At 44.0% G+C, this 25,369-nt stretch overlaps 1 protein-coding gene across 1 annotated transcript; it reads right to left on the bottom strand.

The window, feature by feature from the left end:
• Positions 1 to 1,990: 1,990 nt before the first annotated feature.
• Positions 1,991 to 24,991, bottom strand: LOC134223495 (uncharacterized). The gene is made up of 4 exons (XM_062702661.1): positions 24,546 to 24,991; positions 22,154 to 24,391; positions 19,737 to 22,089; positions 1,991 to 3,148 (listed from the first exon to the last, which is right to left on the bottom strand). The coding sequence occupies exons 1-4, from the start codon at positions 24,859 to 24,861 to the stop codon at positions 2,140 to 2,142; spliced, it is 5,916 nt and encodes a 1,971-aa protein (XP_062558645.1). The 5' UTR covers positions 24,862 to 24,991; the 3' UTR covers positions 1,991 to 2,139.
• Positions 24,992 to 25,369: the final 378 nt, after the last annotated feature.

Raw genomic sequence — 25,369 nt, 5'->3', positions numbered from 1 at the left:
TTGCTACCCTCATTCGCCTGGGCCTTCTTTTCGGCCCTAGACGTCTTCAGTTCTTGTCCTCTTGTTCTTGACCAGGATCCGGAAGGTGTCATCCCCCTCTATTTCCCTGGTCTGGTGCGGCTGAGAGCTCTCAGCCTCCCGTAACCCCATACCACCGTCTTTCCTGAGACGCCCGCTCGAAAAAAGACCAGATTTTCACTTACTTGATACTTGATGAGCTTGTTATGATTCGGAACAGTTTTTGCCTTTTGAGACGAGCCAGCCACGTTAATAAAGAAAGTTTAGTGCGTGTTTTCTCTTGTTTCGGACAGCAGAACGATCGCGCGATCTGCCGAAATGTTGTGTTCTGCATTGTACGGACGGTAATAAAGTTAATCAGTCCAGTGCGTGTTTTAGTCGTCGCTAAGTAGTTAAGCTATCGAATCAGTCTTCGGGAAAATATGTAAGACACGTGTTGCTTTTCCGTTTTTGTATTATCATGAATATAAAGTCGTTCAAAAGAAATAACTAGTCGCTTACCAAGGCGATTTCCAATAAACTTCCTTCCTAACTAACATACTATTCCTTTCCAGTGCGCCCATGGAGATGCAAAGGATTCCTCGGTCGCTTGTAGCAATGAGTGTCGAACTAATTTTCCTACTTCTTCTTCTTCTTATTGGCATTACATCCCCACACTGGGACAGAGCCGCCTCGCAGCTTAGTGTTCATTAAGCACTTCCACAGTTATTAACTGCGAGGTTTCTAAGCCGGGTTACCATTTTTGCATTCGTATATCATGAGGCTAACACGATGATACTTTTATGCCCAGGGAAGTCGAGACAATTTCCAATCCGAAAATTGTCTAGACCGGCACCGGGAATCGAACCCAGCCACCCTCAGCATGGTCTTGCTTTGTAATTTTCCTACCCTTATCCTAATTGAATGTGAAGACGTGGCCGACATCGTTATTGGTCTTGAATAAATGAAACTCCAAAGCATGTACAGTGAGAATGGCTTTCTAGTCCCGAGAAAACTATTCAATTGGTGAGCTGTGCATTATTTGTTGTTTCTCGGACAATCACGACTAGCAACTACGATGGGTGCAGTCAATCAAGCTAAGCTAAGAGCCAGCTCCGTAATAAAGACTGAAAAAAATGTTTTTTCCTATCCTTTATCGGAGTTCGATATCAATTTAAAGCGATTTCTGCAAACCCTGCAATGTGTCCTTTTGTGTAAAGAATGTGCATGGGGTTGAATAAGCGTGACGTAGGGCACATAGCACCCCCGATGTTTTGCTCAATTGCGGGCCGGGGGATCTGACTGAAGAAGGAGGTAGTTTTAGTACGCCGGGATAGATGATCCCAACCCCACACTACCTGGGTTCGCCTCCCCAGGTATCTGGATGTAGATTTCCGTTACTGTCTATAAAAAAATGTTAAGGGGTCGTTCAAAAATGACTTTCACAGTTTAAAGGGAGAAGGGGTCTAAAAATCTCAAAACGTAGTGGACGTTATATTGAATCACCCCTAACTGGATAAATGAAATGATATTCAACAGATGCCCGTGTGGTGCATAATTCGAACCGTGTAGCCTAACAATTGGATTTCAAACAGCTGGCTTCATCGTTGGTATCACCAGAGGTCAATATTAACTTAAATTCGGGAATTATTGAAATGGGATGGAGTAGGCTACACCTTACGTAGGGACGGAAATGAAATCTGCAATCAAACCAGACTGAAACCAAGCTGGACATTGCCGCAGAATAATAGTGCTGTCCAATGAGAGCTTGGAGTAGCTCGAAGTTTCTCCCTGTCCTGTTCATGCCCAATTGTTGACAAAAAAGAACGAGCAGGACGGGAACAACTTCGAGTTGCTCATTGGACAGCACTAATGATACCGTATTAAGTCGGGGCAAATAGCGACAGCGACATCGCCCATGATGGAGATCTTTCAAATCGGCCTTTTGCAGCAATTGAGATGCTCAGGAACCATAAGTAAAGTTAGTGACGGATAACATAATTAGCTTTTGTTATGCATGGAGTTCTTTCCTTATTCGGTACTACCAGAAATATGAGGTAAGTACTAAAACTAACTATATAAACTTCTTTATACATGATAAAAATGTAAACATTCAAGACAAAATCAACTTACTCTATCCACTTATAAACGTATCGCTCGTTGCCGACGAATTACGAACTTTCTCAGCGTCAAAATAACGTAGATCGTACTTTGCTCCATTCCTTGCGTTCCCAATTTTTCCGCTAGCGATTGACTGTCTTCGTCGTTAATTGTTGCATTAGCTTTCACATATTTGACGTACCAAAACTGCTGCTCGAATAGCTTCTCAAAGTAAGCCAGCATCAGTTCCAGAACTTCGTCACTCACCAGTTCCAAGTTTCGCTCATTTTCCAACGTCGTCTTCTCCAATAGGTTCAAAAATCTCGTCAGCGTTTTACTGGAACTTCTGGTCGAAAGCAGTGGTAGGAATTTGAGTACCATAATCAACACTGATCGACTTAGCTGATTCATGTTGTAGTTTTGCCGTTGAATCTGAGCAGAATACCATAGATTGCTAATAATTCCGAGGAATGCTTCGATGGTATCGAAGTGGAAGCTTTCGATGCCTTCAATCCGTTCGCTAAGCCACGTGAGGAATCCAATGGAATTGACCATTACCTCGCAGGACTTGGGAATTTTCGCTATACTGTTCAGGATGTTGAGGATCAGTATGTTTATATCGCGGTTGGAAAGTGACGATCCGTAAAAATCCATTAGTGCACGGATGACGGGTGACAGTCGGAGAACCATGAAATCATCATGGGACTTGATTCCGTTGTAGATGGTTTCCAGAATAAAAACCCGGTGGTCGTTGTGTTTCACTTCTGAGCTGTGGAACATCACCAGGAAGTTGGGAACCGCCTTGAAATCGAATGTGTTTTTCAGAAGGAAATAGTGCGTTAGAGTGGAGTGAAGTTCGTTCAGTACATCGGAAAGAATGTTGACCGTTTCTCCAACGAACAGGGTCGGCAGGAAAGCTGGTTTCAACAGATCCTTTTTGGCCGGTTTTGTTGGTTTATCCTTGGTGGTAGGTTTAGGACGATTCAAAGTTGCTAGACCGTTTTGCACAGCGGTGAATAGATGTAACCAGAATTGGGAATCGATAAATTTTCTGAAATATGAGAGAAATAAATTGGGAGTTAAAAATTTAGGTAAAAAAACGAAAAACTAAAATTGTATAAGTGTTACTAAACCAAAGATTTTTTGGACGAAAACTATACTGACTGTAATCGCATATCTGTTCCATATGAATAGAAAACATATGAAATAGAAAAATAGATGTGACTAATATGCGATTACAAGCAGCTTACATCTAAGGGATACCTTATTATTAGCATTAGCATTGAGCAATTCGCACAAATTCGTAGGTGGTACAAGCCTGGATTATTGTATGAGAGTAGCAACACTTTCATCCGTTACCACAGATATTGATTTGGGACTAACCAGTATGTCTTAGATGAAAGCAATGCACTCTCCAATACTTCAGATCTGTCCTGACCACGTCCATGCGAATGCTGAGGAAGGATTGTTAGTTGGACACCTACTTAAGAAAGATGCAAAGAACTCTACGACCTGTTATAGGTGCACCGGGAGGTTTTGGAATTGTCAGTGAGAAGGTTTTAAAAGTAGGAATCGTTTTGGTAGAACGTGAAACACAGAGAGAACTAAGATAGAGATACAAAGTAGGAAAGGGAAGAGCCTGGAATTGAACCCACTACCTCCTGCTTATAAGGCAGAACCGGTAGCCACTAGACCTTTGAGATCATCGTCTAAGGAGAAGGTTCGGATACAGTGTATAAAACAAAAAATTCCAAATTCGAAACCATCACGAAATTACGTGAGATTTCAAACGCTAATTATTTATCACAGCTCCTTTATCATTCTCATTCATCATCACGAAGAACATTCCCAGATCCCCCTGTAGTCAGGGCTTCCTCAGTGCGAACGTCTTTTCTACACCAGAACTGAAGAACACCCCCCGGTACCGGGAGATAGACGAAAGAGGGAGGTTTTATCCACCTGCAAGCAATCTAGCGAGCGCGCAAGGTTCCAAGACGTTCCGGAGGACTCCTTGAGAAGCAAGCTATTCCTGTCAGGTGTTATCAGGACGTTTTGTTCTTCCATGACGGACGACCGGGGAAGCAAACCGTAGGGGACGTAGCAGCAAGTTGATCAACCCTGCCAGACCATCGAGAATTTAGTACAGATGCTATAAGTATGTGCTGCTTAGGGCACCCTGGGACCTTTATCCATGGAAATAAAACCCCTGATGGTCCCACCATATCCAGCGTCCTAGGCTCCTTGGGCACTCCACCCCGAGTGATAAGCGCCAGCATGTCACCAAACCCAATCCAGCTCCTTATGTCAGCCTTATGGTACCGTCTACAACGGTACCCTTCACACTTAGTTTTTATTTCTGCAGCTCGGCAAAAATCCGCACAGCCGTGCGCCAGCACAATAAAAAACTGATATTCCGGCAAAAATGATGTTTGTTAGCTGATTTTCGGCATATTATTTGCTGATTTCCAGCAATTTTGACAGAAATCTCGGCAAAAAACATGTTTGCTGGGCCACGGCTGTGCGAATCTTGGTAAAAGTTGACCATTTCGCTGAGATCCCGGTAACAAAAATTAAGTGTGTTCCATATGTCGTGTTTGCAGGTGTTCACCCGGAATAAAGAAATTTGAAACGAATCGTTTACCGCTAACTCTACAGGAGATTTATTATTTTGAAAGATAAACCGCGAATTAACATTGGACGCGTTAACTTCGCGACACGCGGCTTTTTTTATTTTACATTCAACTGACAGCTCGTATACACTAAGAAAAGTTGTGTGTTTAAAATTGATAGGATTGCATATATAATATTTCTTCTCTCTTTACTAAAGTAATTCTAACGGTTGCACTATGGAGAAAATCTCAGAGGTGGGCGACGTTGTCTCTCCGAACGGCGCAATATCGGTGGTGAACTTTCACGTGAACGCTCTGCACTACTACAAGGGGTGAGGAACCGTGCTCCTGGCGTATCGAACCCATCGGTAGACGCCCCCGACATTGAACTGGTCTCTTGTTCGAGTTGCGATTCTTGTGACGTCACGATGCCTCCGTGAAAATGCATTCGACGAGATTGCTCACCTGTTTCGTATGATCTTGATCCGCTTGACGGATGGATGCACTCGTTGTCATAGAAACGTCGCATTTGATCAACATGACGTTTCAGATGTTTTCCCTCGTAGACAATGTCATAGTGCAAATCACCCAAACGAGAAGCAACAACTCCTAAAATCCACTTGTCCATACGAAGATTCCCAGAAAGGCAGTAGACTCGCTGTCCCGATGTGAAAGAACGGAATGTTGATTCGAACGATGCCCGTTGTTTTTCGGCTGTCTTCGTGCTGATATCTTGCGGCTTGACGAGATCCATCCGAGTCCGAATATTCCGACCAAGAAATAATTTCGCTGTTGATTCTCCAGTTTCAGCATGAGGAGCTTTTCGGTATTGCAGCAGGAATTCGTTGATATTGGCTTGCAGAAAATTTTTCGTCGTTCCCATAGCTTTGCGAGCTCTCTTAACGGTTTGGACGTAACGCTCGGCTTGCCCATTCGTGGCCGGATGATATGGTGCAGAAAGTTTATGGAATTTCACCCCGCGCTGCTGGAGAAACGACTTGAATTCCTCGGCAGTGAATTGCGGACCGTTGTCCGACACAACTGTTACTGGTGATCCGTAGGCAGCGAATAATCCGTCGAGAAGATTGACGGTTGCAGCAGCTGTAGTTGAGTTGGTTATTTGAACTTCGACCCATTTGCTATACGCATCCACAATGACCAGTAGCATTGCTCCCGCTAATGGGCAGCATAATCAACATGGATGCGCTCCCATGGACCTTTTGGGTACTCCCAATGATGGCTGCTAAACCTCGGAGGTTATGGTGCATGCCGTGCGCATTCCGTGCAGGATCTTGCTAGGCCCTCGATATCTGCATCTATTCCTGGCCAATACACAAAAGAACGTGCCATGCCTTTCATTTTAACGATTCCGATGTGAGCAACGTGCAGGTCGTTCAGGATCGTTTGCCGAAGAGTAGGTGGTATAACGACACGATGCTCGAAGAGTAGACAATTGCCTGTCAAGGTGTATTTCACTTCCGGTGCTTTATAGCCTAGCTGCGCAAGGTTCCGTCCCAGCTCCAGCTCTTGAATAATCTTTCCAAGATGGGTGTCCTTCCGTGACTCGCGTGCAATATGTTCTGCTCGCACAGGTAGTTGCCTGATCTGGTGTAAGGCAAACAGTTCAAAATCGTCCTCAGTATTTCTTCCCTCGTAAAGAGAAACGGTGTTGACATCGGACTGCGTCGATTGGCTTGGAATTCTGGAGCAGTAGTCGGCATTCGTGTTCTGACCGGTCGGCTTATAGACCACGTCGAAGTTAAAGTGAGCCAGGTAATCGGCGTAGTTTGCCATTCGACTGATGCAGAGCGTAGGAAGCGACTTCTCTGGATGCAGGATTTGGGTGAGCGGCTTGTGATCCGTTATCAGCGTGAACTTACGTGCATAAAGGTAATGAAAGAATTTCTTCACCGCCCATACGATAGCCAGAGCCTCCTTGTCGATTTGCGGATATCGTTGCTCTGTGACGGACATGGCGCAGCTGGCGTATGCTATTGGTCGCTCAGTTCCGTTGTTCAGTCGATGCGAGAGGACCGCACCGAGTCCAGTTTTGCTGGCATCCGTTGCTAGAATCAGCGGTAATGATGGGTCGTACTGCATGAGCACTTGCGGTGAGACTAGAACCTCTTTCAAGTCATGATAGGCCTTGTTTGCTTCGGGTGTCCATTTGAACGGATCGGCAAGTAACATGTCGCGCAAACTTTTAGCCCTTGAAGAGAGATTGGGGATGAACGCACAATAATAGGTTGCCTTACCTAAGAACAGCTGCAGTTCTTCCGGGGTTGACGGCCGTGGTGCATCACGAATCGCTTCGACATGTTTTCCTGATTTGTGTAGGCTGTGACGATCAATCCTATGACCTAGGCATTCAAGCGATGACGTAGCGAAGATGCACTTTGATCGGTTCAGTCGCAGACCATTTTGCTTCATCCTGTCCATCGTTGCGGTAAGAGCAAGCAGCAGCTCGTCGAAGTTGTTTGCAAAAACAATGACATCGTCGTAAAAGCTGACAACGTGGGTCAACCCTTGAAGGATGGACTCCATACGTCGCTGCCAAATGGCTGGGATACTGGCAGCTCCATACACGGCTCTCGTAGGACGAATGAGTCCGTGCGTCGGAGTGTTGAGAGTGAGCACATGGCGGAACTCATCATCGATTGGCAGGTGCGTGTAGGCATCGGTTACGTCTAGATGGCAAAACAAGGCAGCTCCTCTCATCTTGTCGAAGATCATTTCAATTTTGGGTATAGGATGCTCGTCAATGATCATCCTGGGGTTGACTGTTGGTTTATAGTTGCTGGTTATTCGAATACCTCCGTTCTTCTTTATGACAATATGAGTTGGCGATGCCCACTCGGAGTGATCTACTCTCTCGTAGAATCCAGATGCAAGTTTCTTATCGATCTCCGTGGCATACCGATCACGAAGTGCAATAGGCACGTCCCGTGCCCTCGTGAAAACTGGAGAGACTCCTGATTTGAGATGGACTTTCGCTGGAGGTCCCACGAGCTTACCTGGAACGTCGCTAAAGATACTGTCGAAGTTGTCCAGAAGTTTTGACAGCTGCGCTGATTGATACACAGTTACATCGGTGCTCGTGAGGGATTTGATGGCCGTGTCCGAAGCGAACATTCGATTCAAGTTAATTTCACTAGCGAAGGGAGTTATCCATTCGCGCCCGAAGAGAGAGTCGGATTCTCCGGACACTACGTATATGTTTAGTCTGTGCGTTGCAGATCCGACGGATACGTCTACAGGTAGTCGACCTAAACAGTTTATGTGGTGACCAGTGTACTGCCGTGAATCGCATATCGGTCCCATTTGCATTTTCGATGATTTTGAGTTAAGTTCAAAAAACGTTATAATGTGTATCGCTTTCCACTGTGGTATTAGAAAATTATATAGTTTGTTCCAAAAATATGAGAAAAAATACCAAGTCAGTTTGTCCCATTATAAAAGTAATCGCATATCAGTCCCATCATGATTATGACTGTAATAAAACAAACAAAGCATATATATTTCATGTGATAACATTATTGTATATAATTCAGATTTATGTAAATCGGTACATAATAACAAGATATCGAATGCATTTTCGGCATATTCAAATCGAATTGCAGCATAATCAACATAGATTTAATCTCCAATTGTAGGTAAGTCGATCCAAAATTGCTGCTTTTCTTCATCTATCATTGGTAATATTGTACCAAGTAAAGCAGATTTTCTTCCCTCGTCAATTCCTCGAGGCTTGCATTGTTTCTTTAAGAGATGTTCCAGGTCAAAATCGTCTGAAGAAATAATGTTTTCTTGCTTAGTTGTGAATATTTTACAGCTTTTCAAATCATCCCCATTCACAGAGTTGCTGTAATAAAATTCTAAGCTGCCTTTTTTAATGACCACCTGCCTAATGTTGTCAATATATGGGCGCGGGCTGAGCTTGTTTAGTACGTACTGAGAAACTGTAAAAGCAGCAGTGAAAAAATGCTCGGGAACCATATCCATCACCTCAACTTTTTGTTTTGCTCCCTGAACTACAGCTTTGAAATCTGAATATGTGATTGGCGGATGTCGTCGCATGGCACCTTCAACGGCAGCATGGAAGCTGTCTGCCGCCATGAATGTGTGCCCTGATTCGAAAAATTTTAGAACCAGTTCCTTCATTTGAATGTTTTTGGAATTCAGCAGAATGATTAAATGTAGAAAAAGGTTCCAATTCTTGTTTTGTGCCGCGCAGTTATCCAACCATAAGACAAGCTTATCTACTTTACTAAATTTTGTTACAACGCGGTGAAAGCACCCAAGCAGGTCTGCAGATGATCAGCCACGAATATCCTAACTTTCCTACCGACGCAAATGTTTCAGTGAACGCTATCAATCGTTGTGAGATACAATATCTTTAAATCCTTCCATACGAGGTAGTTGGATAACCTATGATCAAAAGAAAATTAACTTACAAACTTATCCGTTATTTAAATATAACTATAAAACTTGCCTTTTGCAGGTCCACTGCTAATACCACATGTCCAGGTTTAATAGATTCCCCATCCTCACGGTACTCGGTCCGAGCTGCTTTGGCTATCCTGAGATGTTCAAAATACTTCTCACAAATGGAACATGAATCGATTCCGGCCATTTCAGCTGTATGCTTAGAAAGTTGCTGGTGCTGGATTGCTTCAATGCATGACTCGCACTCTTCGTGACCGAGCTTAACCATTCCAATATTCATGCTTTTCATTACGCGGCCGTAAAACTGATAGCTGATACTAGAATTATTTGTTTCTTGATAATTTCGATGCATTTCCTTCTGAGTCAAATCCGACGGCAAGTACATTCTGTTCGGAGCATGCTCACGGCGATAATGAGAGATCGTTGGATGATACTTGTTGATGTGCTCCTTCACTGATTGACGCTTATCTGTACTGCGTACGTATTTTCCTCGTTTCGGAGCTTTTGGCGCTGTATTTTCTTCGTCTTCCATCATCAACCAATCGGTACACAATGTTTCTGTAATTATGAAAATCGATTTATCCAGTTCCAGTATGATATAGTTGTAAAATAAAACTTACCTAAAATGTTCATTGTAACCCAATGTGCTCAAAAACAATTTTCGGCAAACGGTCCACGATTCCTCACTGGCTGGCTTGCAAATACGGAATTTGTATGAATGATTCTTTTTGAGTTGGGTTTCGGTGTAACGATGGCAGCTGCGCTGTTCCACAGCTATGCGCTGAACTCTTTCTCGTACAAAGCTTTTTCCGTCCTGTAGAATTGAGAGCCCAAAAAGCTTTGTTCATGTCTATTCGGTCATCTTTTGGGACCAACTTATCACACTCTTTGCGGCTTCCACAATCCTCTAAAATAACGGTGTGAGCTAAGCGGCGTTTTGTCTCAACATCTGTTCTTCGAATTTCTTTTTGGTCCTTTTCTAGAGGTCTTTGTATGATCTCTCTCTGAGTCACCCTCAAAAAGCTGCCGTCCGAATCGTAAACCGCTGTCGGTGATGATAAGCTTGGTGGGTCTTTATTTACAGATATCCCAGCGAACGCATCCGACTCCTCCGATACCGTTGATGACAACTTGACGCACGATTGTAAGCGTGTATATATTTCCATTTCACGCTGCGAAAAGTACTCATTTTTTTTAAAATTAGGATCGAATCCCAGGAATTCCTCGTCTGAACTTTCATTAACATATGCCATTCTTAGCATTTCTAGGCCAGACATTTTGTACGACACTGCTGAATAATTATCACTGCACACAGTATACGAAACTGAACAGAATACACTATAGTTTACGTTCCATCGACATTGCCTGCTTTGATGAAAACCAAGTACCGTTTACACTGTCTGATACTGATATGCGGTTACTTTGAAGGGTAACGAGTAGAGTAACTTCATATGAGTCCCATTGAATTTTTCTTACAAATGGTTGAACAAATTTTAATTTTAGTGAAGCAATAGTATCGAAAACATTACAATTAGCAATGCTACACAGAAGGATTGCAAATGCAATAGCATAAAAGGGTTACCCAAGAGGTTTATATTATTTTATTTAAAACGCTGTTTTCTCACTTCAATGCTTTTGCAAATGGGACTGATATGCGGTTCAGGGCAGTGTAGCTCGAAAATTGTCTGTCCGTTGGCAGCAGCGAAAACTCCGGCTTAATACTGCGTAGCTTTAATTCTCCTATGATTCCACATGGCGCTCCGGTGTCCAGTTCCATCTGTAGGTGGTGGCCATCGATTTCCACATCGATCATTTTCTTTTCGGTATATGGGATGTTGCGAACCTGACTGAGCGACTGTACCAAGTCGATTTCCGAAGCTGGTTCGTCTTGCGATTGCACCTGATCGGTAGATGAGTGTTGAGACAGGTAATTTTTTGATCTGCAGACTTTGGCTATGTGCCCCATCCTACAACAGATGTTGCACCTAATGTCGCGAAAACGACATTGACTCCGCAGATGGTGTCCGCCACAGCCGTTGCAGAAAGTTGATCCACCAGCACTGTTCGGAAGAACTCTAGTTCGTTGTTCGTCGGCTGACGCACTCCAGAATTGGTTCTCGTGTAGCTTCCGATGGAAGGGTGGCGATCGATAACGAGGTTGGGTAAACTTCTTGGTCTTCGGCTTCTCGTAGCCAAGCTTGTTGGTTGCTTCCGCATACGTCGACGGCGTCCCACTGTTGATTTCTCGTGCCGTGTTCCGGGTTGCTTCCAGGGTGTGCGCGATCTCGTACGCAGCATTGAAAGTAACTGGGTTCTTTGCGATGATTTCATCACAGACATCCCGTGCTTCCAGTCCGTGTAAAAGTTGTTCGATAAGCATCCGGTCCAGAAAATCTCCATACTCACAGTAGGCAACACCTTGCTTTAGTCGAAGGACGAACTGTGCGACGGATTCGCCCTTTTGCTGAACGATGTGCCTGAATTTGACGCTCTCGACGAACTTATTCCTTGTACGATCGAAGTGGTTCACCAAGGTGGTGCGTAGCTCCAAGTAGGGAATCTCGGCGGGGATTACGGGGAGTGACGAGGAACTTCAAGGCATTATTCAACTCTGCCCCCATGTGGACTCTTGCAAAATTTGCATACTGGGCTTCCTGGATGTGGCTCAGCTGTAGTGCCCACTCGAACCGGTTGAAGTAATCGGCGACGGAAGTTTCTTCTGCTGAGTGGTATTCGGGCATTGTGAACGACGGTACTTTCGGTGGTGGAGCAGCAGCATCTCCAACCGGAATCTGTTGACCAGCGCTCGCCTGTTCAACGGCACTTCCAATAGATGCTTTGAGGGCCTGTGCAATCATTGCGGACAGCGCCTCCATGAATTCGGGACTCGTGGTGGCCATTCTTGGCAGCAGGAAGAATATGCTTTCGGTGAAACACTAACCTCACTCCCGTAGCGCGAGAAGTTTTCGACCAATCCCACTTCTGACACCAATTGTCGTGTTTGCAGGTGTTCACCCGGAATAAAGAAATTTGAAACGAATCGTTTACCGCTAACTTTACAGGAGATTTATTATTTTGAAAGATAAACCGCGAATTAACATTGGACGCGTTAACTTCGCGACACGCGGCTTTTTTTTATTTTACATTCAACTGACAGCTCGTATACACTAAGAAAAGTTGTGTGTTTAAAATTGATAGGATTGCATATATAATACCATATACCTCCGAGGATATCCACTCCGACTCCCAAAGGCGGTTTCTTCCCTTCTGATCAGCGCAACACAACTGATACAACGTCATCATCGCTCCTACCTGCATCTAGGAAACACTTCTGACTTTTTTCCAAACCCTACGCTTCCACTAGAGATCAAACTTTGTCTTCAGTGGAATATTAAGGGCTTTTGAAACAACCTACCCAACCTGAAACTGTTGGCAAACGATAGTTCAGCCTGGATTATAGCCCTCCAGGAGGTCAACCGCATCTCACCAGCCTCCATGTATCGCTCCCTTGGAGGCAAATACAAATTCATTTGTAAGGTAGGTACAAATATCCGGTATTCCGTGGCGATAGGGATCTTCCGGGAGTTTCGTGAAGACCTCCCAGTCGTTGGAGTCCATCTCCGAGGTAGCATTCCTATTAGCATTGTGAATTCCTGGAACATTTCTCGCTATCAAACAAAAGGTGAGACCCCGTCTCCCTTTCTTCTTTTGGGAAATATGAACGCCCACAACCCGATCTGGGAAGAACAAGGTCGGACCCCCGTGGTGTTGTCCTACTTGAAGCTTTTGAGGAGGCAGATCTAGTTTCCCTAAACGATGGTTCACCCACCTTTTTTAATGGCCATTCGGCCACCGACATCGGAGTGACAACTATCAGCCGGTCCCTCCTTTCTATGTTAAATTGGGAGGTTGCTTGCGACCTCTACGGGAGCAGCTATTTGTTATGAGTGAAATGGTTCGAAGCCGCCGAAATAAAAGTATAAAACGAGGATTTATAATGGAAAAAGAAAAGAAATTTCGCGGTATTTTTTCGGATTGAGAGACGTACTCTAAAGCGGAGGCTGCTAGCGTTTAGCAAGTCAAATCTACTCCGGACGCAGGAGTCGAAAACGGCGATGTTTGGACGGGGTAGCCACAAGTTTTTTGAGGAACGATCCTCGAACTCCCGGAACAGAATTTCCTTAGGCCAAGTATCAGTATTTAAGCCTTGAAACGATTCCGATTTTGTACGCAGGGCTGGTAGCGACCATTGCCGCTCAAAATAGTGGTTTTAGTGACCAAAGCTGACGAAAAAGGTACCAACTAGTGACTTTCAGTTGCACAAGTAGAGTTTCAGTTGCAATTTCGATGAGACGAAATTAAGCGTTTCTGGGTCGAGGGAGAATTTGTTTCCGTAATTTGTGGCGGAAACCATCTTTCACTCACCACTCTCTTATAACGAACTCAGAATAGAAACGAAAATCGTGCACGCTAACTTTTGCGTTGCTAACTATAACTAAAATTGAAAAGATTAAAATTGATGAACTAAAATTGATAAAATTGAAAGAACCGCCAATAGTGCAATTGAAAGGGGAGACTGGGCAGACTGGATCCACTTTTCTCATTTTCGATGTATCTCAGCGCATGCAATTTTCAAAATTGGGGAAACATTATCCCCTTTATGTAATATCTATATCGTTTCCCGTCAAAAATTGCATCTCATTTTATTGTCTCAATCGATTCTTTGGCTTATTTAAGGTAAACTTTATCTCTCTTTAACTCTCTCTCTCTCAAGGCTCTAACTATTTTAAAAATCCAAAACAAAAGTTGAAAAAATATGGGTTCTTTGGGAAAGTTGACTTTAAATAAAATAGAGAATCGATTGGGCAAGTTAAAAATTTCGACGGGAAAGGTCAATTCGCTACTGGTGAAATGCCAATAAGAGCAGCGAGTAATATGGCTGGCAAAGTTTCAGAGTGATCATTTTTCCAAGATCCGTAATTTCATTTCCGCCATGCATTATCCGACTTATACATAGAGGTTCATTCAAAAATAGTCAATAGTTTCAAAATAGTTGAAAATAGTGACTTTTTGCGAGAAAAAGTGACTTTAGTGACTTGAGGTCAAAAAAGAGACTTGCCCGAAGAAAGTGACCAAGTCACTAAAAAGTGACCCGCTACCAGGCCTGTGTACGAGATAAAGGTCATACGACTCGTGTCGGCTTCTAGTCGTACCAGCGGGACCACGCAGTCTACGGAGGGTCTGCAAGTCATCTTCCACCTGATCGATCCACCTTGCCCGCTGCGCACCTCGCCTTCTTGTGCCCGTCGGATCGTTGACGGGAACCATTTTCACCGGGTTACTGTCCGACATTATGGCTACGTGCCCGGCCCACGGCAGTCGTCCGATTTTAGCGGTGTGAACGATGGATGGTTCTCCCAACAGCTGATGCAACTCGTGGTTCATTCGCCTCCTCCACGTACCGTCCGCCATCTGCTCCCCACCATAGATGGTACGCAGCACTTTCCTTTCAAAACCTCCAAGTGCGCGTCTATCGGTCTAATGAGCGTTTTGTAGATTGTCAGTTTGGTACGGCTGCGAACTCTATTCGATGTCTTGCGGAGTCCAAAGTACGTACGATTTCCAGCCACTATGCGTCTCCGAATTTCTCTGCTGGTATCATTTTCGGCAGTCACCAGTGAGCCCAAGTACACGAATTCTTCAACCACCTCGATTTCGTCACCACCGATAGAAACTCGTGGTGGGTGGCTTACATTGACCTCTCTTGAGCCTCTTCCTATCATGTACTTCGTCTTCGACGTGTTGATGACTAGTCCAATCCGTTTAGCTTCGCTTTTCAGTCTGATGTAGGCTTCCTCCATCCTCTCAAAGTTACGTGCCATGATATCAATGTCGTCGGCGAAACCAAATAACTGGACGGACTTCGTGAAAATCGTACCACTCGTGTCAATCCCTGCCCTTCGTATTACTCCCTCCAAAGCAATGTTGAATAGTAGACACGAAAGACCATCACCTTGCCGTAACCCTCTACGGGTTTCGAAGGGACTCGAGAATGCCCCTGAAACTCGAATTACGCACATCATCCGATCCATCGCTGCTTTGATCAACCGTGTCAGTTTTTTCGGAAATCCGTTTTCGTGCATTAGCTGCCATAGCTGGTCCCGATCGATTGTATCATATGCGGCTTTGAAGTCGATAAATAGATGATGTGTGGGCACATTGTATTCGCGGCATTTCTGCAATACCTGACGTATGGCGAACACCTGGTCTGTGGTAGAGCGTTCACCCATAAATCCCGCCTGGTACTGCCCCACGAACTCTATTGCAATTGGTGTTAGTCGACGGCATAAAATTTGGGAGAGTACCTTGTAGGCGGCGTTCAGCAATGTGATTGCGCGGTAGTTGCTACAATCCAGCTTATCGCCCTTTTTGTAGATGGGACACACGACACCTTCCATCCACTCCTGCGGCAGAACCTCATCCTCCCAAACCTTGGTAATCACCCAGTGCAGCGCTCTAGCCAGTGCTTCACCACCGTGTTTAAACAGCTCTCCTGGTAGTTGGTCAACTCCAGGGGCTTTGTTGTTTTTCAGCCGGCCGATCTCCTCCTGGATTTCCTGGAGATTCGGAGCCGGAAGTCGCATGTCCTGCGCGCGTGCTCCTAGGTTCATTACCATACCGCCCCCGTTGTCTGCCATATCGCCATTCAGGTGCTCTTCGTAGTGCTGCCGCCACCTTTGGATCACCTCACGCTCGTTCGACCTGTATCTGTATTTTCCTATTCGCGAGGAAAGCTGTTACCCAGCTTGGTGGGATCCCAAATGATAACATGATTTACTCGAACTTTTCCAATTTAATCGCATTGTACGCATTAGACAGATCAATGAAGATGATCGCAGATAGCTTTTTCACTCTTTTAGCGAGAAACAATTTGTTTGTAACGTATTCTAAACAGCTTACTGTTGATGTTGACATTTCTCTCCTGAAACCGAAAGATAACCTTGGCAGTATATCTTTTTCCTCGATATGATGATTTAGTTTATGCAGAACGGCAGCATTCAATATTTTCATTCCACAATTCAGCATGGACAGAGGCCTGGTTCCGTCGATGGTTTCAACATCTCTCCCTGGTTTTGGAATAGCCACGACCTTAATGGATTTCAAATCCTCAGGGATCGCGTTGGTCCTCCAGATACGGTTCATGTCTCTGATAATCGAATCTCTCACTTCTGCGTCTAACAGTTTCATATAAGCATAAGAAATTCCATCCGGACCTGGCGCCGACGGAGTTGATTTTTTTGCTAAAAATTGGAGCCAAAAGCTAGTTGTTATTATGTCATAGTTAGGGAGGTAAGGAAGCGTAGGAGTAGTGTTCCCTTCTAGCGGGAAATGTTTATTCAAAAACTGCTGCGCCATTGCGGCATCCGCATGGACTAGAACATTTTTTTGTTCCTTCTTTTTTCCATTCAGTTTTCCTAGTTGGTTCCAAATTTCTTTGGCTGGAGTTCGAGGATCGAAGCTGGCAACAAACTCCTCAAATCTTTTTCGCGATGATTCCTGCTTTTTCTTTTTGAAAATTGCTTCCTTTTTTCTTAGGTCAAGTAGTGATTCCAAATCTCCTTTGCGATTAAAACGGCCTCTCGCTTCATTTTTCTCGTTCCACGCTAGCTCCACTTCGTCATTCCACCAGAATTTCGGCACATACTTGTCCGGCTGCTTGGCCCTCTTAGTGATAATTTTCGATTGCATCTGGAGATCCGAGTAATTGTTGACTTTGTTCCTATCGACTTTCCTGAATTCCTCTTGCACCTTAGTTTTGTTGATGAAATATCCATTTGGGCGTCGATGGGCCTACTGTATAACAGTTTCGATAGCAAGATGACGGCTACCTATTCCATAATCTAGCACCTTCATCCTAGCATCGTGAAACAGCCCTGGAGTTACCATCACCAGGTCAATCGCTGAGGGTGACTTGTTGAGTTCCACTGGTACAAATGTACTCTGGCCTTCGTTTAGCAGGATAAAAGCTTCGTCGTTGACTAAGTCGAATAAAGCTGCCCCTTTGTTATCTTGATGCATAGGGTCCCAAGCAGAGTGATGCGCATTAAAATCACCTCCAACAAGCACCTTTCGATATCCTCGTTTTTATCCTTCCTCGATATCGAGGAAGGTAAAAACCCCTGACACTCTGTATTTGACACTCTCGTATTCTATCTTACTCCAAGTTTCTGATAGTAAGACTTCTTTGTTCTTCTCGAAACTCTGAATATTCAACTGTAAAAGTTCTTCTGGCATTTACTTACTCATTTGCGTTTTTGTTCGTTCTGGACTGCGACTGCGAATCCTCAGATGCTGCATAAATGCATTTTTCCTTTCGTTGTACGACAGGCCTGCCGTCTTTTCATCAAACGGTTCCACAAAACCCGTGGTGGTAGCTTGGTCATAACCAAGTTGCTGCTTGCGTTGTTCCTCCATGCGTTGAGCCCATCGCTCGAAGTCTGTTACTTTGAAGGTATTGAACGGAGAAACTCCATTCTGTTCAACCTCCTTATCGCCATCTACATTCTTCTTTTTCTTCTCCGTGAAAACTTGCACTTGATCTGTGATGTTTTCACTCGCTTAGGTTTGTGCGGTCGATACTGCTGGACATTTTTCGTCGTGTACTCACCAGCTGACATTTCGGCGAATGTGTTCGGAAGTGGGGGAAAGCTCTCTGCGTTTTCTAGCAGCTCGTACCGGTTTTCCATGAGAATGTGAAATTGCTCCTTCGCTTCAATGAAAGTCAACGTGGAATTGGCCATGATCGTTCTGATGTTTCTCTGTCGCTTTCTTTCTTCGCACTCTTAGTCTGAGGTTTAGTGATTCGCGTTTTCCTTGCAGTACAGACATTTTGCCTTATTGGGACATTCTCCGGTTTCCAGGCCTTCATGTTGTTGAGTGCAGTTTGGACATCTTTTCTTCGATCTGCAGTTGTCGGTAGCATGATTGTATCGGAGGCAGTTCAGGCAAAGCACCGGCTTGGAAATAAATGGACGAACCGAATTGATGCAACAGAATAGTCGAACCTCGGACGGGAGGGTACTAGCTCGGAATGTGACGATGATTCTGTGTGCTTCGATTTTCTTACCCGCTTCGTAAGGATGCAGCCGGTTGATGGCTAGGTTCGAATACCGACTCGAAATGTTCTCCTTTATTTCGTCTATGGTCATGTCGGTTGGAACGCCCGCAATGACTCCTGAAACTGACACAAAGCCTCGTGGGATGTATGTTTTGAAATTGTTGTTGCGTAGACCTTGATCAGCTTGCATTTTATTGGCTACGTGGAAGCTCTTCAGGAAGACAAGCACTTTGTTTCTTCCCAATGCACGCATGTTTGTGATGTTTTGCTTGTAGTCCTCCTTCTTCGGAAGCACTTTTCCAAGTGATAGTTTGTTGATGCGTAGACGGCCTTCATCGTCATCGAGCAGCTGCACGATCACGCGGAAAGGCGATGAGTCGGTTGGATTCGTAGGTCATGAACGTCCTGTTGGTATTGGTTTTATTCGTGTCGGGTTTTCCTTCCGAGTCGGCGCCCAGCGGATCCGGCGCAATCTTGTTTTTTTTTTTCACCAAGCGCTGATGAAAAGTTGCTGTTTTCTTTCTAAATTACTTGAATTTAATTAAATCACTGATATGGGTCACAACCGTTTTCAAATATAATCCTCTAGTACACACTATAATGAGCTTTTTGTCGAATACGTATTAATATTAAGAGACAATATACGCCGCCCCAAAGTTGCGAGGTGAAAATGCTAGAAAGAGACAAAAGATAGGAAAAATAACACGGTGTTTAGTGCCTCCCCGAGTCACCTTAACTCTACCAAGTCAAAGTGCAGGTAGGTAGAGATAGAGGAAGTCCTTGTGGTGTTGTTGTTGTTGTTGAGGATGTGTTTAAACTTTAACTTAAACTTTAAGTTGTTGAAGGGAGAATTTGTTTAGCTTGGAACGCTTTTGACATGTTGCATGTTGTTGTTTCCCGTGAAGTGTAAAGACGAATTGCTGCGTAATAAGCATAGGTTAGGTTCCGTATCATGCAGGCGGGAGCAAAATCCGCTCTGCATGAAACTCTCATTCTACCAGTGGGCCTTTGCGGATATGAAGCGTGGACGATACAAAAGGCGGACAGGTAAGCTTTCGTGGCTTTTGAGTGAAAAGTGCTGCGTACTATACTTGGAGGGAAACTAGAAAATGAGCGCAGACACATGAATCATGTATCAAGTAAGTGTACGTAGAATAAAATATTGTGAATGGTATGAAATATGGCAGACTTCAGTGGGCTGGTCACTTAGTGCGAATGTCCGAAACAAAATTCATCAAAGAACTAGGCCACGAACACGCTGGTTGCACGCTGTGGAATCGGACCTCAACAGCAGAACTGTTTGCTAATCGTTTTATAGATGTACTAAGATTTTTTTCAATTGCATTTTGATCATTCTATTTTTACAATTTTTCTGAGAAATCCGTGATTTTTTTTAAATATGTGCACAGGACAATCGCCATAAGATTAAAAAATACGTAGATAAGAATATTCTAATTTGCACTAACCTTGACAACTCCAAATGTCCCTTGATCCGTACTATAACGCTAGCAGCAGCTAACCGCATCCCTTCGTCCTGACTTGCAAGACACACGAATGGCAACGCGAGGGTTCCTGCTTTCCCAGCGATGTCAAGCATGTCATTATTTTCCGGCGCAAATAAGTATCCCAACATTGGGAGCAGAAATGCTGGATCGTAAATAGCGGCGAGAACCTCCCGTTTGCCAGCGCAGTTGTATAGTAACCCAGGAGCTGGTTTATTGTTCTTGTGATGTCCATTTTCAACAAAACGTTCGATTTCGGTGGTCGGTTGATAGGCACCGATTTGGTTGCGATCTTTCCGCAGGTCGTCAAAATTCACCTCCGGAAGCTGTTCGACGGCATCGATTTTTCTCCACACCGGGAAGCTGTGTAACGTGTTGAGCAACTTTTCCTTGTTCAGGAGATGAAACACCTCGGAATTGTTGATTCGCAAAAGCGTCTGTTGGTCGTTAGCATTTTGTCCCACTGAAAAGTGCTTGATGGCTGCATCTCCCCACAAATAGGGACGGTACTCGTGCATGTGCACGCCGGATCTTTCGTACCATTGTATCAGTGCCAGAACGTAGCGATTACCTTCGGTCAGTGTTCCGCCATAAGCACCCAGCAGCAAGGGTATGTGCTTTTTATCCATAACCGTGGGATTCTTACGAGCAAGCGTCAACAGGAGATGGGCCAGAGATGTCTTGATCTTGAATTGGAACGGAATCAGTAAAACGTCCAAAAAACGAGAATGCGACAACGCCAACTCGTAGAAAGTTGCTATATCCGTGGACTTTCCGTTATCTTTGTACAAGAGATCGACCAACAAGGCAGCGATCTTTAGCAGGACATGCAGTCGCTCGTCGTGACGGTTAGGATTATCGGGCGATTTCTGGATGTCAATGCCCACCTTCAGAGCGAACTTGCAGAAGTTTGTCCAATTGGCAGTGACAGTAATTTCATTGTACTCCACATCATTCAAGTGCTTGCAAGTTTTTCCCAATTGAATCCATGAAAATGTTTCCAGGATTAGTTCGTTTAGTTTATCTACTTCCTTGAGCAAATCTCCGATCTTCAGTATGATGTTGTAGAATTGAAACAAAACATTGAATACGTTCACGTAAACCATTTTCACCTGGGCAGCATCTTCGCTGGTACTCTCGAACGCTTTACGATAGATCTCCATCATTAGCTTGAGCTGATATACTTCCAGCGAGTCGATCTTCAGCTTTTTCTTTGCAAAATCCACACATTCGTTCTTCGGCATACACAATCTTATGAGCTGTTGATTGGCAACTGAGTTCTCTTTGTAGATGACAGCTGCTTTACCCGGCTTCTCCATGGTTTTGCTAAGACCGCTTTTGAACTCATTGTAAATCACATTCAAGATCTTCTTTCCCTGCTCCGAATTTCCGTCGAAGACCCCCTTCACGAAAGCAACATTTGTCAAGGGATAAATTAGCTCCTTCTTCGAAACATTTGCTTGAACCAACTCCAAGAAAATTTCGCCCAGTCTGGCATCTCGTCCTAGCAGAAAAACCGCTAATTTAACCATCGGCTTTCCGATACGCTTGCTTTCAAAAAAGCACCGAAACAGATCCACTTCCAGGTGGCCAATGCTGTGACAAAAAGTGTCCAAATAGCTTTGCAAAGCCACTTCTAAACTTTCTAAATTCAACTCGTTGCCATTTTCTCGGATGAAATCCACGTAGATCTTCGAAATCCGTGCAGTTGTTTCTTGTTCCAGATAATAGTTCCGATTACCAGCCAATTTTAGCAAACTAGTTGTGAGCAGCTGATAATGATAGGTTTTCTCATTCTTGTCATTGATGAACTTCCGGTGTGACAGCTTTGAGTAGTGGTTTAACAAACTGACGCAGTGCCTTTCATTGAGCTCGAAAATTTCCAACAGCTTTCCCACTAGTGCGGCATTCAACTCAAAAGAGGATTTCTTCGTTGACGATGCAATAATCTCGCCGACGATCTTGTTCGAGTAGAGCATCGTATAGTGAGAAAAGTTCGGTGCGGAGTTCAACTTTTTCATCAGATCGTAGATGAAACTCGTGACGACGTTAAATGTGTCGTTTTTCTGATTGGTTATCGTAAAGTGCTGGTAAAGAATGGGACGATGGCAGAAAATGTTTTCAAGAACTCCACCAAGCTTCTGGTCTGCGGGAGCAAGATCTGCTTCCATTTCTAGCAGTTTATCGAGAAAACTGTCGAGGTAGTATGAACAGACAGTTGCGTAGCTTGAGTCGAATTTTCCCAGCTCGATCAGACGTGTCGCGTAGAAGATAAGTTCATGGATCAAATAGACCAACTCGCAACGGTGATGAGGATCTGAAACCAAGTTGATGAAACTCTCTCATAGTAAAAATATGATACCATTTTCATAACAACTTACCTTGTGGTAGAACTTCTTCCACGTTCTTCTCCATCTGTAGCACCAGTTTGCTTAACCTTCCCAATGAACTCGTTTCCCCAAAGGCGTCTAATGGTTTCAGTTTGCCGTTCACAATCCACTTCTTAAAATACTTCTTTATTTGACCTTCCATATTTTTTGCGCAATTCTCCACAATCTCCGGATGGGGCAGCAAGTGGAAGTACCTCAACGCAACGGCTTCCAGGTACGAATGCACCTGTGGCGGCCTATTCGTGCTCGGATGAAACATATAAATTAGAAAGTTATCCGCCACGGGCAGTTCAATTGTTTCCTCCAGTTGTCCGGCTGCTTCCACTTCGACTCGGTCGAACATTTCGTCCAAATCGGACCGGCGAACCTTTTCGAAAGCTTCGTTGATCAACGAATGATCTTTTTCCACCACTTTGGCCTGTCGTTCGGCAGCCTTATGACACGAGAACGCCAGGAACGAAACCAGTTCCGGTACCAGTGTGGGTTCAACGCAGTGTAACGACTGGAACCAGATTTCGATTTCGGTGGGATTGTTTCCAAACAGGGTGGTGTTTCGGAACAGGGCCAGCAGTTGCGTAGTCGCCTCTAGTTGCATTTCGGGGCTTCCGTTAAGGTACACTTTGGTTAACAATTTCAGTACCGACGGAAACAGATTCGAATTGAAGGCAATCGATTGCGGTTCGAGGGCAACGACGACCTTAATGGCTTTGAATTCGTAGGGCAGATATTCATGTGATGCGACACGAAAACGGTAGACAGGATTGAGGATGTTCCGATACGTTGTAATAAAGGAAGACGATTCAATATATGAAGGAAAAGTTCGAATGCAGGCCAGTATTATATCCATGGCGTATTCCATGGCTATGTAGGGCTTATCGACGGTCTTATCGCAGCAGTGCTTCATTATTGCCGACATGATGGCATCGATTGTGGGGAACAATCCTAAAATTTGGTTGATTACATCGAATTTAACTTTTTTGATGTCGAACTGATCAAGATTTTTCAACTTGGGGATTTCTTGGAGGTATTTTTCGCACTGGCACAACATTACCGAAAGTAATTCAAGGTGGGATCTGATAAAAAAGTGCTTATCTATGGAGCTAGTTACGTACTCCAGCACTGTTCTTGGCAAGGTAGATTTAGTCACAAAATTAGACACTTGTTTTGCATTGGCGGTAGTAAACTGTTTGGTAACCTCTTCCGGTTTTAGTTGTTGAAGGATCTCTAGAAGAAATTGCCGGGACTCCGTTTTTTTCCACTTTAACAGCGTTCCAAAGTTTTCCATAACAGCCGGAAGTACTTCTGGACATACCTCAAATATTTTCAGGGCCAGTTTCCTCTGATGTTTATTCAGTTGAGAATTTTTCAGTGCCAGTAGAATATGCTTGTGGCGAGAGTTTGCTCGCCCAAGGTCAACTACCTTCGGAACAAGGTGATACTTTTTAGAAGTGAGCAGTGGAAAAACTACTTTCTCCGCGGCATTCATCACTGTGTTATGAGTTTGCATATCAACTGCCTGATTCGTTGGTCCAATCCACTGGTAGACATTGACCAATGCTTTCAGGATGTCTATGTTAAAGGTCGTCCTGTAGATGTATTTATCGATTTCGTGTGATTCCATAATATACTGCTGGAATGTTTTCATTACCAAAATTACATTCTCGGCCCGATCGTAAACCAAATTGGCCAGCAAAGAATGAACCAACAGAAAACGGCTCAACCACGCCCGCACAACTTCCGAACTCGTATCAATCAAAAAAGACAAATTGAAATCAATAAAAACTCCCCGTAATGATTCCTGGTCGTCGTCTTGTTCTGTCTTCTCTCGATACTTGGCCACTTCCATCTCCAGTATACAAATATCTATCAGTTGCAGAATATCTCTTCCATGAGTTTGATCCACCAAAAGGATTGCTTTCAGAATACGAAAACCCGCTATTAGCAGTTTTTCGTCTTGTTGGCCCATGAGCAAAGACATCAGAACCTGCTTGTATTCGGTGAAAATCTTTCTGGCACATTTGTTTGCGTAATCGGCATGAACTTCATCGTAATTTACGCTCTCGATTAGGATATAATGGATCAACTCAAGCAACGAAGCAATGTCGTACAGCTTACTATTGTCTATTGACTCCAACAGTTTAAGCAACGGCTTGAAGGTACCACCCGCTCTGATGAACTCGACAGCGTAGGATGGGTTTTTCTGAATGGCATGTGTGAAGTGACGAATAGCTAAAAAAGTAATAATTATCAATTAATCATCGCATGTTTCAATTATGGGAGCTTCGCAAATGGTTAGATATTTTGATCTCTCACATGTTAAAGTACAAAAATAAACTAAAACAAACATGAACCATTATCAAAGTTGACTTCCCAAACGACATACCATCAGCAGCTACGGATCCTTTGCTCAACTTCTGTCTGAAGTTCTCAGCCACTTTGCCAACGGGCGCCCCACCAGCATATTTTTCGGTTGCTTCATCATCCACCTTATTCTCAACACCGCCTTTATTTTTTAACTTCTTCGGTGTTTCACCCGTTCCGTTCTGCTTCAGCAACGCCTTCTTCGTTTTAGGTTTTTTACTCTTCTTCTCCTGGGGCTCTTCCACGCCATTCAGAACCGTTTCGGTTTTTACTTTTTTCGCACCGGAAGGGCTTTCTCCGCCCGGAATCGATTTTCGCTTCATGGCCGTAGTGGTCATGCCTCTGTGCAGCGTTATTTCGATAACTTTTGAACAAGTTAACAGCGAATTAGGAAGGAAAATTTAGCAACAACTTTTCACAACGCGGATTCACGAGAAAACCATGCGGTCAACCAGCAGTGGGAAAACTGGAACTGTCAATAGCCGTGGAATGAAGGAAATGGCAGGTAAATAAAAACACCGATGGCACGAACACTACTTCGGTTTGTTGGTAAACATGCTCTGGTTTTTATTGATACATGGCCTAAAATCAGCAAAATAATGCTGATCAGCGCTACTAGTGGTGATAACGAGAAACTTACTGAATGATTCGAGCATGCGCTAACATATTTGGAAAGAAAGGTTTGAAACCAGGGTTTGAGAACTCTTTCACGGACATACACGGTCAAATGAATCTACCTAAATGAAAATCAAATATTCATAATTATTTTGTTTTAAAGATTTTATGTACCTACACAGAAAAAAATTCCGTGGTAAAAACTACTATTTTGTAGACTACGCTCTGTTT

This window comes from Armigeres subalbatus, chromosome 3, assembly GCF_024139115.2.
Source record: "Armigeres subalbatus isolate Guangzhou_Male chromosome 3, GZ_Asu_2, whole genome shotgun sequence".
NCBI lineage: Eukaryota > Metazoa > Arthropoda > Insecta > Diptera > Culicidae > Armigeres > Armigeres subalbatus.
Note: the sequence above shows the minus strand (reverse complement) of the source record. Positions and strands in the feature narration are given on the sequence as shown.